At 53.5% G+C, this 14,932-nt stretch overlaps 1 protein-coding gene across 1 annotated transcript in view; it reads left to right on the top strand.

The window, feature by feature from the left end:
* GSG1L (GSG1 like) overlaps positions 1–14,932 on the top strand; it is a 141,698-nt gene that overhangs the window by 107,735 nt on the left and 19,031 nt on the right. Inside the window, exons 4-5 of the mRNA XM_004586835.2 lie at positions 2,025–2,136; positions 14,493–14,660. Of these exons, the coding sequence (XP_004586892.2) occupies positions 2,025–2,136; positions 14,493–14,660 (280 nt within the window). The remainder of the gene's footprint in view (positions 1–2,024; positions 2,137–14,492; positions 14,661–14,932) is intronic.

The following is a 14,932-nucleotide window of genomic DNA, read 5'->3' as shown; positions in this document are numbered from 1 at the left end:
TTACAGGCTGCCTGCCTCTCACTGGCCAGACCTGACCCTGTGTGTGTCCCACTCTGCTTTTGGGGGGCTTGCAGTTAACTCTGTGGAAGTATTTACTCCATGGCAATTAGTGGACACTACAAATAAAGGGCTTTCCCCCTCTTCGAATCCCTCCCTTTCAGAGACCTGGTTGTTGAATATTTACCTTTACATGCTGTGAAGTGTATTCCATGCGCCCTGGCAGAATCAGACCAAAGGCTGGCTGGCTTCCAGGGCTCCCATGTGTTCTCTCTCTCTCTCTCACATCCTCTCTCTCTCTCTTACATCCTCTCTCTTTTTGCCTCTGTTTTTCTTCTCTCCATTATCTATGAATCTCTGACTGCCCTCCATTGATTCACTCCCTAAATGTCTGGGACAGCCAGGCTCCTGGCGAGGGCAAGCCCAAGCCAGGAGCCTGGAACTCCATCCGTCTCCCACGTGAGTGGCAGGTGCCCAGGTACGGGGATCATCCTCCACTGCGTCCCCAGGTGGAAGCAGGAACTGAGCCAGCTCCACCCCGAACATGTAGCACAGGCTGCAAGCGTCCTTGGTGAGGTCTTCCCCGCAGCACTCAACCCTGGCTCTGCCCAGGCAGACTGTCCCTTCCACTCACCCCGTGAGCTTGGACAGACTCCACGTCTCTACCTTGCATCTGCATGCTTGGGAAATGGGAATCATCCCAGTCAGGGCTACCACGGCAGCTTTGCAAGTCTGGCTGTGACAACAACAGTGAGCAGCCTACTGTGTGGAGATGTGCAGTGGGCAACCTGGGCAACTGCGCGCAGCCTGAAGCATCGTTCTTGTTTCTGAAGGTGTTGTGGAGAGTTAAAGAGATCACAATAGAGGTGAATGAATGACGGTGTAGGTGTGACAAGCATTGTTGGGTTCTTCTTCCATCTTTCTCATCAATACTGTTTTCTTTCATCTGTAAGATTAATTTTAAGATTTATTAATTTTTGTTGGAAAGGCAGATTTACAGAGAGAAGAAAAGACAAACATCTTTCGTCCTCTGGTTCACTTCCCAAGTGGCCACAACAGCTGGAGCGGAGCCAATCTGACGAGATCAGGCGCGTTCAGGGTGGTATGGCCGTAGACGCTGAGCCAATCTGAAGCCAGGAGCCCGGAGCCTCTTCCTGGTCTCCCACGTAGCTGCAGAGTCCCAAGGCTTTGGGCCATCCTTGACTGCTTTCCCAGGCCACCAGCGAGGAGCTGGTTGTGAAGTGGAATAACCAAGACATGAACTGATGCTCATATGGGATCCTGGCGTATGCAAGGCGAGGACTAGACACTAGGCTACCGTGCTAGGTCTGATCTGTAGGATTTTTTTTAAAAAGGATTCATTTATGCAAAAGGCAGAGTGACACAAAATGACACACAGAGAGGTCTTCCATATACTGCATGACTCTCCAAATGGTTGTAATAGTCAAATATGGGCCAAAGCCTCCATCCGGGTCTCCCATGTCGGTGACCTGCTGCCTTCCAGGGAGCTAACCTGCAAGTGGAGCAGCAGGGACTTGAACTCACAGCACTTCCATAAGAAGACACCAGTGTCTCACACAGCAGCTTCACCTGCGGTGCCACAGCTCTGGCACCCATCTACGTGATGAAGGCCATGTTGGATAGCCACACATGGTGGCACTCATGAGCGCCCCTAGTGCCATGGCACACACCCTCCTCCCCATAGGCTAGCACCCCGGCAGCCCTGCCTGGTCTCATGCCACTGTCATGGCCTCATCTTCTAGCTGAGAGATCAGAGGTTCAGAAAAGTGAGGTGTTTTGCCCAGGCTCACACAGGAAGAATACCGTGCACCGGCTGTGCTTGCGTCTGTCCTGGGCTGCTCATCTTGGCCTTCTGGCTTCCCATGTTCCATTCAAATGACCTCTGACTGCCCCCCACCATCCCCACTGGGGGTCCTTGTTCTTCCCCAGCACTTGCAGACTGGGGAAAGATCCAAGCCTCCCCCCACCCCCCCACCGCCTTCTGACGCTCCTGTTCTATCCTGCAGGCCTCCTGGGAATGGTCGCCCACATGATGTACACACAGGTGTTCCAGGTCACCGTGAGCCTCGGCCCCGAGGACTGGAGACCTCACTCGTGGGACTACGGGTGGTCTTTCTGGTGAGTGGGGCCCCAAGGAATGCTGAGATAGCAGTAGCTCTGCCTAGCGGGTGGGGTTGGAAGAGAGGGAACAGTCCACAGCCCCAAGGTGCTGTGAGAGTCCAGCATGGGGCCCTGCAAACTGCGGAATCTGGGCTAGTGGGAGCCCAGCACTGGACCACATAGACTTGCACTCTGGGCTGAATGCTCCACCACAGCCACTCAGCAGAGGATGGCTTTTGCAAGTTTCAGCACTTTGCAGTGCGTCAGAACAGAAATGATGTGAACGAAGGGGTATGAATGTGGAGTGGCCCCACGTGAAGCTGTCTCGGAGCACAGCCACATGTGATGTTTGTTGGTTAGGCTGCCCTCCTTCCAATGGCAGTGCCTGGCACCTACAGTGGGAACCTCATGGCCCCTGGGGTCCACCTACAGACTCACAGGGCTGGGGTGGGTGGCTGGGTACAGGGAATGGATCGGCACCTCAGGGCGCAGTGAGCACAGGGAAGGTGGAGCTGAGCCTGCAGGACATGTGACGTGGGTGCAGCAGCCAGGGGAGCTCTGGGCTGGCTGTAACAGACCACCCCCCGACTCCCCCACCCCATACGCACACTGCATACATACATACATCAGCCTCGGTTCTGGTCATATCACTGCCAAGTGCAACTGAGGAGTGGACTTAAGGACCTGTTGGATCCAGGATGACCCAATTCTCTTCCTCTGTGAGTGTCCGCACATGGCCTCCTTTGGGTGTGAGCTCTGTGCCTGAGCTGGGGAAGGCCCTCCTGAAGCTATCCCGCCTCAACCTTCCCACATGTGGGAGTAGGGCATTTTCTTCTTCCTGTCCTGGATTTAAGTCCCAAGTTCCACTTCTTCTCTCTGCTCTGAGTCTTCACCAGCCCTGAGGTAAGATCGGTGGCCTGACTCCCCCCATCCCCTCAGGTTCACTTCTAGGAGCAGGAGGGAGTTGCAAGCTTCAGTGAGTGGGTAGAATTCAACACCATGTGAGCTACCACAAAGTCTGTTTCAGGCATGGCTGGATCCAGGTTATCAGAGGACTACATCTGGAATTCAGTCATTCTCTTCTTGCTCTGTCCCCTACTTCCTCCCCTTTGTTTCGGGTTCATTTCTTGAGCAAAGCAAAGTTCTAGGTTAGAAAAATCTTACAATTCCAGCAGGCAGGAGGAGTTTGTTTCCCATACTTGCAAGCCAGCATCCTGGTTGTGACTTTGGCTGGCTTAACAAAATCACAAGACCAGCCCAGGGGACATTGAGATCCCTTTGGTTGTTGTGGCCTGAATCCTGTGGGCAGAGAGGGTGGCTGGCTTCAGGGCAGAGAGATACGAGGGAGAAGGCCGCAGGGGATATGGTTGCTGGTGGTGGAGAAGGCTGCTAGCAAGCAAGAACAGGATGGGAGGGAGAAAGGGAGAGAGGAGAGCAAGAGGCTGTGCTGGGAGGACGGTAACTATAATCTCACAGTGCAGGTGCAGGTTGATTCTGGCTCCCACTCTCTGCTGACATCCCTTGAGGCCAAAGGCCGGACCCCTGTACCCCAGCACCATCCCTTCCTGTAGGACAACCCCAGAGCAGCCCAGCTCAGGCCCAGGCCTCCCTTTCCTTAGCCTTTGCCTTGAGGTAGTTCCTTCCTGTGGGCCCTGACCTTGGAGGTGGCCAGCCTGAGCCTCGGCTCTCCAGATGATGCAGGCAAAGCCGCGTCTTCGTGATGACCCACGGGTGATGGCCCTCTTCTGCCCTGTGCACGGATGGCCCAGGACGGAGCCTGATGGGAAGCCGAGATGGGGGAACCTATGAACCATTCCATCCACCCACGCAAGGATGCAGGCAGGTGGGCTCTCTGAGGTGACAGGTGACAGACCACTCATGGGGCTGCTGAGCGTGGTGGGATGTGACAAGTGTGACGACCTTGTATTGCTCTATGCACCCTCAGCCCCCACCCTGGGTGCTGGTCCAGCCTGCTGAGTACCCCCAGCCCTGTCCTGTGCCTCTATGCCCAAGGGCCGCTGCATCCCCACTGCACTCACTGAAAGCCAGGCTGCCATGCAATCCCCGTGAGAGATAGTTCCCAGCCTGTCACTGAGACCCACAAGACGGATGGGCCCCATTTTTCATCCTCGTGTTGGGGGTCTTCCGGAGCTGGCCATGTCATCTTTCTTGTTGAACGCGTGGGAGGCTATCTGTCAGAATCCCAGCTCCCCCTGCCTCCTCCATCGCTGAGCCTCTGCCTGCTCCAAGCTCTGTTCAGAGGGATGAAGGTGGCAGCTCTGTCCACCCTCCTCCTGCCACACCCCCAGCCCTCCCCCAGGGAGGACACAGTGAGGGAGGGGGAAGAGGAGGTCCTAGGGTTCCAGGGGTTCAGAGAGAAGCTCAGTGGCTATTGGGCACCTGTTTGTAAAGGGCCATTTTTAAAAGAGATTTAATTTATTGGCAAATCAGATATACAGAGAGGAGGAGAGACAGAGGGGAAAATCTTCTGTCTGATGATTCACTCCCCAAGTGGCCACAATGGCTGGAGCTGAGCTGATCCAAAGTCAGGAGCCAGGAGTTTCTTCCGGGTCTCCCACCTGGGTGCAAAGTTCCAAGGCTTTGGGGTAAAAGGCCATCTTTGCAGGAAGCTGTGGTGGGGGGTCCTCAAGGGCAGGGGGAATTCTCTCATGCTCAGGTTCACTCCTCACTGCTGGGCAGTAGAGGGTGTGGCCTCTGGGACCAGACAGCCTGTGGCCCTCCCCTGCTGTGGATCTTGACCATGTCACCCCAACCCCTCTCTCTCCGCACCCCAGCTTTTTCAGCTGTAGCATAGGCAGGCCCCCAGCCCCTCCACTGCCCAGGGCTGTCATGCATGCATGCGGGGCAGATGTTGTGCCAGCATGCATGTCTCCGACGGTGTCAGCTGAGGATGAAAACATATGCATCGTGTGGCTTGTTGGGGGTTAGTGGGCTCAGCGGGTGGTCCTTGCTTGGGGTGAGGTAGGGCAGGGGGCACTGGAGTCTGCAGAGCACAGGCCTGGGACTGGGTCAAGGCAAGACCCGGGGTCGGGGCATCTTAAGGGGGAGGGAGTGTGCTGAGGTGAAGTGTAGCAGATGCCCGCATGGCTTGTGCGGGCATGGTGGGTGGCACTGGACCCAGCTGTCTGCCCTGCCACTGACGCTCTGCTCAGGAGCAGAGAGATCTGTCAGCAGGCCCAGGTAGACTCTGGGGCTTGGGGTGTGGGGGCTGAGTCACACAGGCTCAGGAGCTGCCAATGGCATGAGCCCATGGGGGCTTCCGCCACCTGTCGTGGTGTTTGCAGCACTTGCATTGGTTGCTGGCATCTCAGCACACGTGTTTCTGTGAGGTTCCTGGTTTGCCTGGCTACCCAGCCACAGGCGGCTACAGAGAACAACAACCGTTCCTCCAGTTTGCTCCAGGCCTCACCACTCAACTGCCTTGTACCCTCCCACACCTTCCTCGCCTGGTCACCTGTCTGATGCTACAGGAGCCTGAGGTGGCGACCTCTGGCGGAAAACGTCCACCTGTTGGTTCTCCTGGTACCAGCTCTAGCTCTAATTTGCATTTGGTCCAAATGGAGAGACATGGAGACAGGCCCCTCCTCCTCCAGTACACACACACACACACACACACACACACACGTTCACGTGGCCAACTCCGGAGTGGGGGCATCTCAGCGTTATAGATTTCATAAGATCCAAGAGGGCCCAGAGAGATTAAGCAAGTTGGTCTGGATTACACAGCAAAACAGTAGCAAGTTGGGCTGCTTCTGGGGTTCCATCTCTGGAACCCCGAGGGTGTTGGGGCAGGTGGCCAGGGGGGCTCCCTCCTGCCCTCTTTCACAGCCTCCGTGGCCCTGTAACAGCATCAGGCCAGCCTCTTGCCTCCCTGGGGACCCCTGTAGCTGATGGCTCATCATACCGAAATCTTAGAAGGGGCAGGTCTGCCGCAGTTACAGGGGAAGAGCCCGCAGCCCCGGCCACCCGGGTGGAGAGTTTTCGCTGTGTCTGTCGGTAGTCCATGCCGAACAGCCATGTGGTCAGCAGGAGGCTAGCTGCAGCTCATCTCCCCTGAGGCATGTGACTGTGGCCTCATTTCTTGGAAAACCAGGGCAGGGAGAGGAGGAGGCACCTGTCCAAGGTAGGGATCAGTCACCTACCTCAAGCCTGTGGTCACTCTGCTTCCAGTCCATCAACTCCTACGCCCCTGACAGTGGCTTGCATGGAGGCGAGAGCTGCATGGGGAGGGAGGGGCGCTTGTACCTGACCCTGAATCTGCATGCCTCAGGATTGAAGGCAGCTGTGAGCGGGACCATCCTCAAGGAGCAGCCACCCCTGGTTTCCCACCAAGCAGGGCCTGGAGTCAGCCACAAGGTGACGCCCTGTCATGTCTCCAGATCTACTCCTCCAGCATCCCTCGGCCCTAGGGCCCTGCAGCCCCTAGAGGACAGAGAGTGGGCTGGGATCCTCTAATGTCTCTGTGTCCACTCTGCTCTGGGCTACAAAAACCAGGCCAGCCACCCACACAGCTCCCACACAGCAGCAAACACAGCAGTTGCTTCTAGGCTGTGCCCTATGTGGGCACCTCGAGGTGGGAGCTGAAAGGGCCTGTGGGTATAGCCTGGGCTCTTCACCCAAGCCGAAACCAGAGCAGGGTTATCCTGGCTGGTTTTCAGCTGACTCTGATGTGACCTCTGGTTATCCACATCCCCACACGTCTTACAGCTCTTCACAGAGCCCTTGTGGTATGCTGGGCACTGTTCTGGGAGTTGCGAACCCAACGAGGTTCCTGTGTGCTGGCGGCTGCCGTGCTGTGCTGGTGGATGGCTTGAGATGATCGCAACACAGCCAGAGGCTCCCACTTCTGGGAAAGACAGAGCAGATTTCTTCTTCCCCCTGCTGGCACAGCTGGCTTCCTTGAACACCATCTTGGCTGTTCTGTGCCCCCCTAGAGACTCCTGCATGGGTCCCCAGTGTGGTGGTGTTGGCATGGCAGAGCCTTTAAGAGATAGGGCCCAGGGGCTGGTGCTGTGTCTCAACAGACTTATCTTCCACCTTTAAGTGCCAACATCCCATAGGGATGCCGATTTGTGTCCCAGCTGCTCCACTTCCCTTCCAGCTCCCTGCTTGTGGCCTGGGAAAGCAGTGGGAGATGGTGCGGGTGTTTGGGATCCCGCAGCTGTGAGGGAGACCCAGAAGAAGCTCCTAGCTTTGGATCTGCTCAGCTCTGGCAGTTGCAGCCATCTGGGGAGTGAACCAGCAGATGGAAGATCTTTCTATCTCCTTCTTTCTGTAAATCTGCCTTTTCAGTTAGTAAAAGAAGTGAAGTCTCGTGGGAGGCCTTGGGGTTCCTGTGGGAGCTGCCTTCAGGGGGGATGTAGGAAGCTCCCTTTGGAGCCCCAAGATTTTTCTTGCCCTACAGCACTCCTTGGCTTCCTGTTTTGTGATGGGGTCTTGCTCTACCCTGCCAGCTGCCAGTGACAGGCTGGTGCCAGGACTCTAACAGGAAGTCCAGGAGAACCCCATGGGTGGCCAGAAGGCTGCAGAAGGGGCCAGCAGTGGGATGGAGGTCCTGCGCTGGAGTCAGGCTCTGATATCTTACCTCCGGATCTGGAACTGAAGAAGGCTGCAACTCTGATAGGGCCAAGGGAACAGATGGGACAACCGCAACAGAAGTCCCAGATGAAAAGCAGCCTTCCCTGGCCAAAGGACTGGGGAAGGACCTGCCTGCCAAGAATAGAGAACTCCCAGCAGTAACTGCTGTACCGTGATCACATGACCAAGAAAAAAGACTGTGACTCCCCCACTGCCCAGGGCTGGCCAGGCAGCAGGGAAGCTTGGATTGCCACCATAGGGATGGAGCTTCCACCGCCCGCTGGACAGTCACACCTGCCCCTGAGTGCAGCGGAGATAATACAGGGACCATGAATTTCACCTCTGCAGGGCAGTAGCAAGGTGTTCCTCTTTCTCCCAATGTCACAGGAGAACTTGCAGACTGCTGCCCAGTGGTACTAAGACCACCCTCACCTCCATGGTGGCAGCAGCAAGGAGTCCCTGCTGCCCTGTCTGCCAGGGAGGGCGGCATCTGCAGAGACCCAGCAGGGAGTCAGAACTCCTGTTCCTCCTCAGCAACAGAGACCCAAGGCTTTGGACTATCCTTGACTGCTTTCCTAGGCCATAAACAGGGAGCAGGATGGGAAATGGAGCAGCTGGGACTCAAACTGGTGCTTGTATGGAATGCCAGTGCTTGTAGTGGAGGATTAGTCAGTTAAGCCATCATGCTAGCTCCCACCCTTGACTTATTATTTTTTTTTAAAGATTTATTTTATTTTTATTACAAAGTCAGATATACTGAGAGGAGGAGAGACAGAGAGGAAGTGGAGCTGCCGGGATTAGAACCAGTGGCCATATGGGATCAAGGCGAGGACCTTAGCCACTAGGCCACACCGCCGAGCCCGCCCACCCTTGACTTATGACAAGGTTATATTACGATTAAACTCATTGTAATTTACAAATATCATAATTTGAAGCTGCATTTAATACACTCAAGTCACTGAACACCATAGTCAGCCTAGCTTACCATAAATGTGTTCGGAACACTTAACATTTGCCTATAGTTGAAAAAAGTCATCTAACATAATGCCTATTTTACTATAAAACATTAATTATCTCATATGCATGGCTAATGAATATTTTGTACACGTGACAGGATGTAAAAATGTTGGTTTCCCAAAATGCTGGGCAGGCAGCATACTACAGAGTTTTAGGTGTAAATGATTAGGTGTTTATCATTATTTCATGACTGACTGGGAGCGGTGCCTTGTTGCTGCCCAGCGCGATGAGAAATTTGTGCTGAGAAATTATTGTACCACCCATCACTGGCCTAAGGAACGACCAGTTTGAAATGTATTTCTTCTGCACTGCTTTAAATTTGAAGAATTGTAGACTGAAGCATCACCAGACCAGAGCCATCTGTCTTATGAAAGACTCAGGGCACAAAAACTTTTCTAGCTGTGGACAGTAATCAAGAGGCAATCCACTACGACAGTAAACAAGGGTTAGTCCTCCAAGAAGGTACACAAGCCCTACGTGTACATGCACCAAGCAACACAGCTCCAAGAGTCTGCGAAAGAAGCATGGATGTAACTGGCTAAAGCAGTGCTGAGGGAAATGTATGGCACCACATGGTTATGTTGAGTAAGATGAAGCTTTCAAACATGCATGCAAGTCCCTGCCCCGGAAAAAAATAAAATGAACCCAAAACAAGGAGGAAGAAAGTACAGAAAATCATAATATTGGCAACCAAAAAAAAAAAAAATCAATGATTTTAAAAAAATGGTTATTTGAAAAGATAAACGACATTGACATCTCCCAAGAATGACGAAGATGGATGGTAATGTGGGAAACGGGGAAGGGGGCAGGAGACACACAGCACTCAAGTCAGGGACAGATCGGGGAAATCACCACAGACCCTGACAACATCAAAAGTGTAATAGGGTCAGACTCCAGGCAGCCCCACTGCACATGCATCCACTGGGTAACTTGGATGGAACAAGAAGTCAGTTTTTCTACAAGCTCACTCTGCCACATTCAACCAATATAAGATAGGTAATGTGACTATTGACTTAACCACTAAAGAAACTGAGTTTATAATTTGAAAAGTTTTTAAAAAACAAGTCTCTAGGGCCCGATGCTTTGACTGCCACGTTCCACTTAACATTGACATCAGAAGTGACACCCACTCTCTTCCAAGTGTTTGAACCAGAAAAAGGATAAGACCCCGCACTAACAGCGCCCATGAATGCCTATGAATGCACATCCAGATGCTCTCATGCAAAATATCCTAACAGATCATAGCACACAGCACTCTGCAATTTAAAGAATTTTTTTGAATTTAAAGACAGAGTTCCAGAGAGAGAGAAAGAGAGAGAGAGAGAGAGAGCCTTTATCTGTTGGTTTGTGTCCCAAATGGCCACAATGGCTGGAGCTGAGCTGATCCAAAGCTGGGATCCCAGGAGTCTCCTCCAGATCTCCCACATGAGTGCAGGAACTCAAGGACTTGAGCCATCTTCTGCTGCTCTCCTGGGCCATATGTGAGGAGCTGGATTAGAAGTGGAGCAGCCAGGACTCAAACCGGCACTCATAGGGGATGCTGGCACTAGCAGATGGAGGATTAGTCTGTGAGCCACTATGCTGGCCCCAGCAGTATAGTTTTTAGGAGTACACACCATGACAAGAGGGATGAAAGCTGGTCCAGCACTTGCAAATCAGCTCACATCCTTCAACACATTACCCAGCTAAAGAAGGGGAATTGTGTGATCAGGTCAATTGATGCAGAGCAAGTATTGGACGTAATTCAGGATCCACTCGTGGTGATATCAGAACTTTCCCAAGAAATTAAGTAGAAGAGAGCTTCAACTTGATCAACAGCAGCTACAAATATCTACAGTTAACATTATACCAAAAGTTTGGAGATTTTCTCTAAGGTTGGGAACACCATGACTGTTTAACATGGTGAATCTCTTTTAAACATTAATTTTAAAAGCAAACGCATGAAAGTTAAAAAAAAATGACAGAATTACGGGTTATGTTGCAGGCGGGGCTGTGATGAAGTGAAGCAGGTGTGTGATGGGGTTGACGAAGAGGAGGCTGCCTAGAGATGGTAGATGGAGAACGCTTGCCCAGGAGAAGGTGGTGGTGGTGCTGCAGGGTGGCAAGCAGTCTGGGAAGGACTCAGGTCCAAGGACCCTTACGGCGGAGACAGGGTTGGGGGGTTCTCAGGAGTAGAAAGGAAGACTGGAAAGCTGGGAGGAGGGGTGCCCGAGGGAGCGAGCCCTGGGCAACATCATAGTGAACAAGAGGTGTCGCAGCGGCAGCAGGTGGAGAGCCAGGGCTGTGGGCATTTCCACGGAGTCCCCAGAGCAGGTGTTTCTGGGCGCCCCCTGAGATTGGCAACCCAGTACTCTCTAAGCACACCCCAAGTCTCTCACGACATCCACTGAGCTTGCCGGGTGTGCGTATTGCTTTGTACCTGTGGTATTGCTCCATATTTCGGTTTGAATGCGTGAGACATTTCTGATCCCTTTAGTGCTGTGCGTGGGCCCTGGTGCAGAACCAGGATTCCTGGCTGGGGAGGCCAGGAATTCACTGCCAAACAAACTCTGGCAGGGAATGGGAAGTTTTAGAAAATCACTGTACAGGAACTTTTGTTGCCCGTGACAGAAACCTAATTCAAGTTGCCTTAAGGGGTGAAAAAAAAAAATATCCAGAACAAGGCGTTTGGGTGCCCGTGATGGATAAGTCCAGAGATAATGGCTTTAGCTCCTGCATTAGTCAGCTTGTTGTGACTTTAAAATACCCGAGAGACGCTTTCTTGAGCAGGGAAAGATTTATGTTGGCTCACAGTTCAGGATCGGGGGCGGTCCCATTAGTCTGGCATCCGGTGGAGGCAGGCGCTGGCAGAGTGGCTATAGAGGAATCGTTACACAGGTAGCCAGAAAGCAGGGACACCAGCCTATACCACCAACCCTCTGACAAGAGTTTGCCTTCCAGGATCTGCACTGTGGTACAGCTTCTTAAGGTGCTGCCTGCAGTGTGGCATCCCCCTAAGGGCACCCATTCCAGTCCTGGGTACTGTAACCTGGCTTGGTCTGGGCTGCTCCCAGCCTTGGTTCTTGCGTTCACCTGCAGGGACTGTGTCCTGACAGAAGAGTTCCTCAAGCTCCTTTATCAGGTCTCCTCCCAGTGACAGATTTTGTGTACACTGGTGGGTCCTTGGCCCAGACTGGCTTAGTCCACCTCCTGTCCTGGCAGGAACAGTGGTCTTGCCCAGTGGTCTCATACTCATTCTGGTTCTTACTGCTGGGTGCTACAGCTCAGCTACACCTGGTCCATGCCCAGACTCAGTTCTCACGTGCTTCAGTGGGTACTGAGACCTAACCCAGCCTTGGGAAACTCCCCTGATGGGTCATAGCTCCCACTGCTGAACGTGAGATTCAGGGTATTGGTCAGGCTGGGCAAGGCAGCCCCACCTGTTGGCAAGTGTGTGAGTGGTTGGGGGAAGGGGTTAAATGGGGCAGGGCCAGCCAAACCTTAGTACACTGGCATGTGCAACAGCCAGGCTGGAGTGCAGGTCATGCTGGGGGCAGACTGGGCAGGGCTAGTTGCAGCACCTGCCAGTGAGAGTTGCAGCTGGAGGCAGGCCAGGTTAGGGTGTAGCATCTGATGACAAATGCCAAAGATGGGCAGTGGGCTATGCCGGGCTCAGTCAGAGTAACCACTGGCACACACAAGATCTGTGTTTGGGAGCAGGCCTGATTGGGTAGCTAATTGGGATGCCCGGCTGGGTTGTGGTTCCCACTGGTGAGCACAAGAGCCAGAATGGGGTGGCGATCTGGGCTGGACATGACTGCAGTGTCCTTTGGCATGGGTGTGGACTGGGTTTGGGGTGTGCCAGACTGGGCTAGGCTCCAGCACCTTCTGGTGTTCATGAGAGCCAGGGACAGTATAGGATAGGTTGAACTTCATTCTTAACGTGGATATGGTAAGATGGTTGCTGGCAACTACTGGACGAAATCCCACCAGCTTAACATCCCCAGAAGAAGGATGGGCTCATTTCTTCATACACTTCAGCCGGGTCCTGAGATGGAGTTTTAGGAGCCTCGCTGGGGTCACATGCCCACCCCCGAACCAATCACTGCAGCTTGAAGGAAGCAGCACTCTCATTGGCCAGGCCTGGGTCATGTGATTACATTTAGAAGTTGGGAGTGGCGCCAACCCCACTAAAAGCCCCAATAACTGAGGATAGGGGAGAGGAAGAGAGGGAAGGAGGGTCAGGGGGAAGGAGGGGCAGGAAAGGGGAGAGGAGAAAGGACAAGAGAGGGTAGAGGAGGAGAGGGAAGGAGAGACCCTTTGCCTGTCAGGCACAAATGAATATCCTAATTGTATTAAAGAATAAAACTCTTCATTCTTCATCCTCCACTTTAAGTTGCAGTCATAGTGGTACAAAGCGCAAGAGAGAGACATTCCAGATTGAGCTAGAATCCTGCTCTGTAGCACAGAAGAGAATATCTGAGTGGACCAGCCCTTGTCCAGTCATCTGTAAATTGGGGGGTCTGGGTCAGGTCTTGCACCCTTTGGTGGACACGGACATTGTTAGAGGAGCCAGGCTGACAGCCACTGTGGACACCCCAAGGCTTCTGTAAGATCCAGCTTATCTCGCAGAGAGATCTGTCCATGAGTTTCGTGTTTTGGTTTCCCGGGGTCCCCTTGAGGAAGGCTGAGTCCTTGTGTTTCCCCTGGCCTGCCTTCTGGGGTGCTCTAAGGCCCAGAGAGAAAAGAGCAGTGGGCGCGGGAGATGAGGTTGTACTGCTGTGGTGTTTGGAGATCAGACGGGTGAGCCAGCAGCAGGGGAGATCTGGCACTCCCGGGCAGCAGTGTAGGAACAGCAAACATGAGCCCTGGATTTGGGGGAGGCGAGTCATCGAGGTACTGGGGACTGGGGGGAGCCCAGAAACCAGGCTGAGTGTGGCCGGGCTATCCCCCTCCTGGCACTAAATGGGAAAGCATAGTCTCGGCCAGGTGAACCAGGCTAGAGGCTGTTGGCAGCACTGCATCTCCCAACTCCACATGCTGATGCCGAGGTGGACTAACTCAGCATGCACCTGTCAGGGGAGGGCAGGCAAGAGTCCCAGCTGTGGAGAGAGAGGAAAAGATGCAGATTAGAGACCCAAGTAGGCGTGTCATGGCCTCATTGTTCCAAGGGAGAGCTTGCAGACCCAGTCGTGAGCATCCGCCATTGAGATGTGAGCCACAAAAACAAGCCTTTCTGGAAAGCCGCCTGTGGGCCCCCACGCCGTTCTCAGACAGGCTTTCATGCATCATCTCCTTCAATCCTTGCAACAACTCCGTAAGACTGTTCTGTGTGTGTCCGTTCACATGGACGCAAGGAATATGAGGCCAAGAGTTTAAGCTTCTTTTGCAGGGCTACATCCGATCCAAGGTAGTTTAGCTCATGAAAAATGAGCTCCTGTCTCTTCTGCTCTGACACATCTCCTGCCTTCTCACACTGACATCCCAAGCATCCGAGGATGTGTGGCACGCTGCCTGTTGCCTCATGCCTTCGCGCCTAGGCACATACCACTCTATCCTTCCAGAATGTTTTAATTATTTTTTTTTTCCCTCCTGGATCACTCACATGCATCCTGCCGCGTACGGATTACTCTGTCTCTCAGACCTGCTCTGTGAGACTTGTTCTTCTCCATGGCTGCACCTGCTTGGGGTCTGGTCCAGAGGAGGCACACTGGCTGGGTGAGGGGTTTCCGGCCCCCTGCCCTACTCACTGCACTCCCTCTCTCCTCATCTCTCGGCAGCCTGGCGTGGGGCTCCTTCACCTGCTGCATGGCAGCCTCGGTCACCACGCTCAACTCCTACACCAAGACGGTCATTGAGTTCCGGCACAAACGCAAAGTCTTCGAGCAGGGCTACAGGGAGGAGCCGACCTTCGTAGACCCAGAGGCCATCAAGTACTTCCGGGAGAGGTCAGTGCACATGGTGGCCACCTCTGGCCACCAGCAGCAGTCTAAAGCACAGGGTCCAACCTTGGTGGCCCTAAATACCCATCCCCTTCCCCCATCGTCACTCAATTGGAATAATCTAGCAGAGAGTTCTGGGGGATGTAAGGTAGAATGGAGAGACTGGACAAGGCAGGGGTTGGACTTCATTGTGTTAGAATTTGGGGAACATCTGAATATTTTAGAGGCCATAATGTTGTACTGGGCTGCAGAACAGCCTGGTTAGCCATGATAGAGCA

Source organism: Ochotona princeps, chromosome 24 (assembly GCF_030435755.1).
Source record: "Ochotona princeps isolate mOchPri1 chromosome 24, mOchPri1.hap1, whole genome shotgun sequence".
In the NCBI taxonomy this organism is placed as follows: Eukaryota; Metazoa; Chordata; class Mammalia; order Lagomorpha; family Ochotonidae; genus Ochotona; species Ochotona princeps.
The sequence above is the reverse complement of the archived record's forward strand: the minus strand, read 5'-3'. Positions and strand labels throughout refer to the sequence as shown.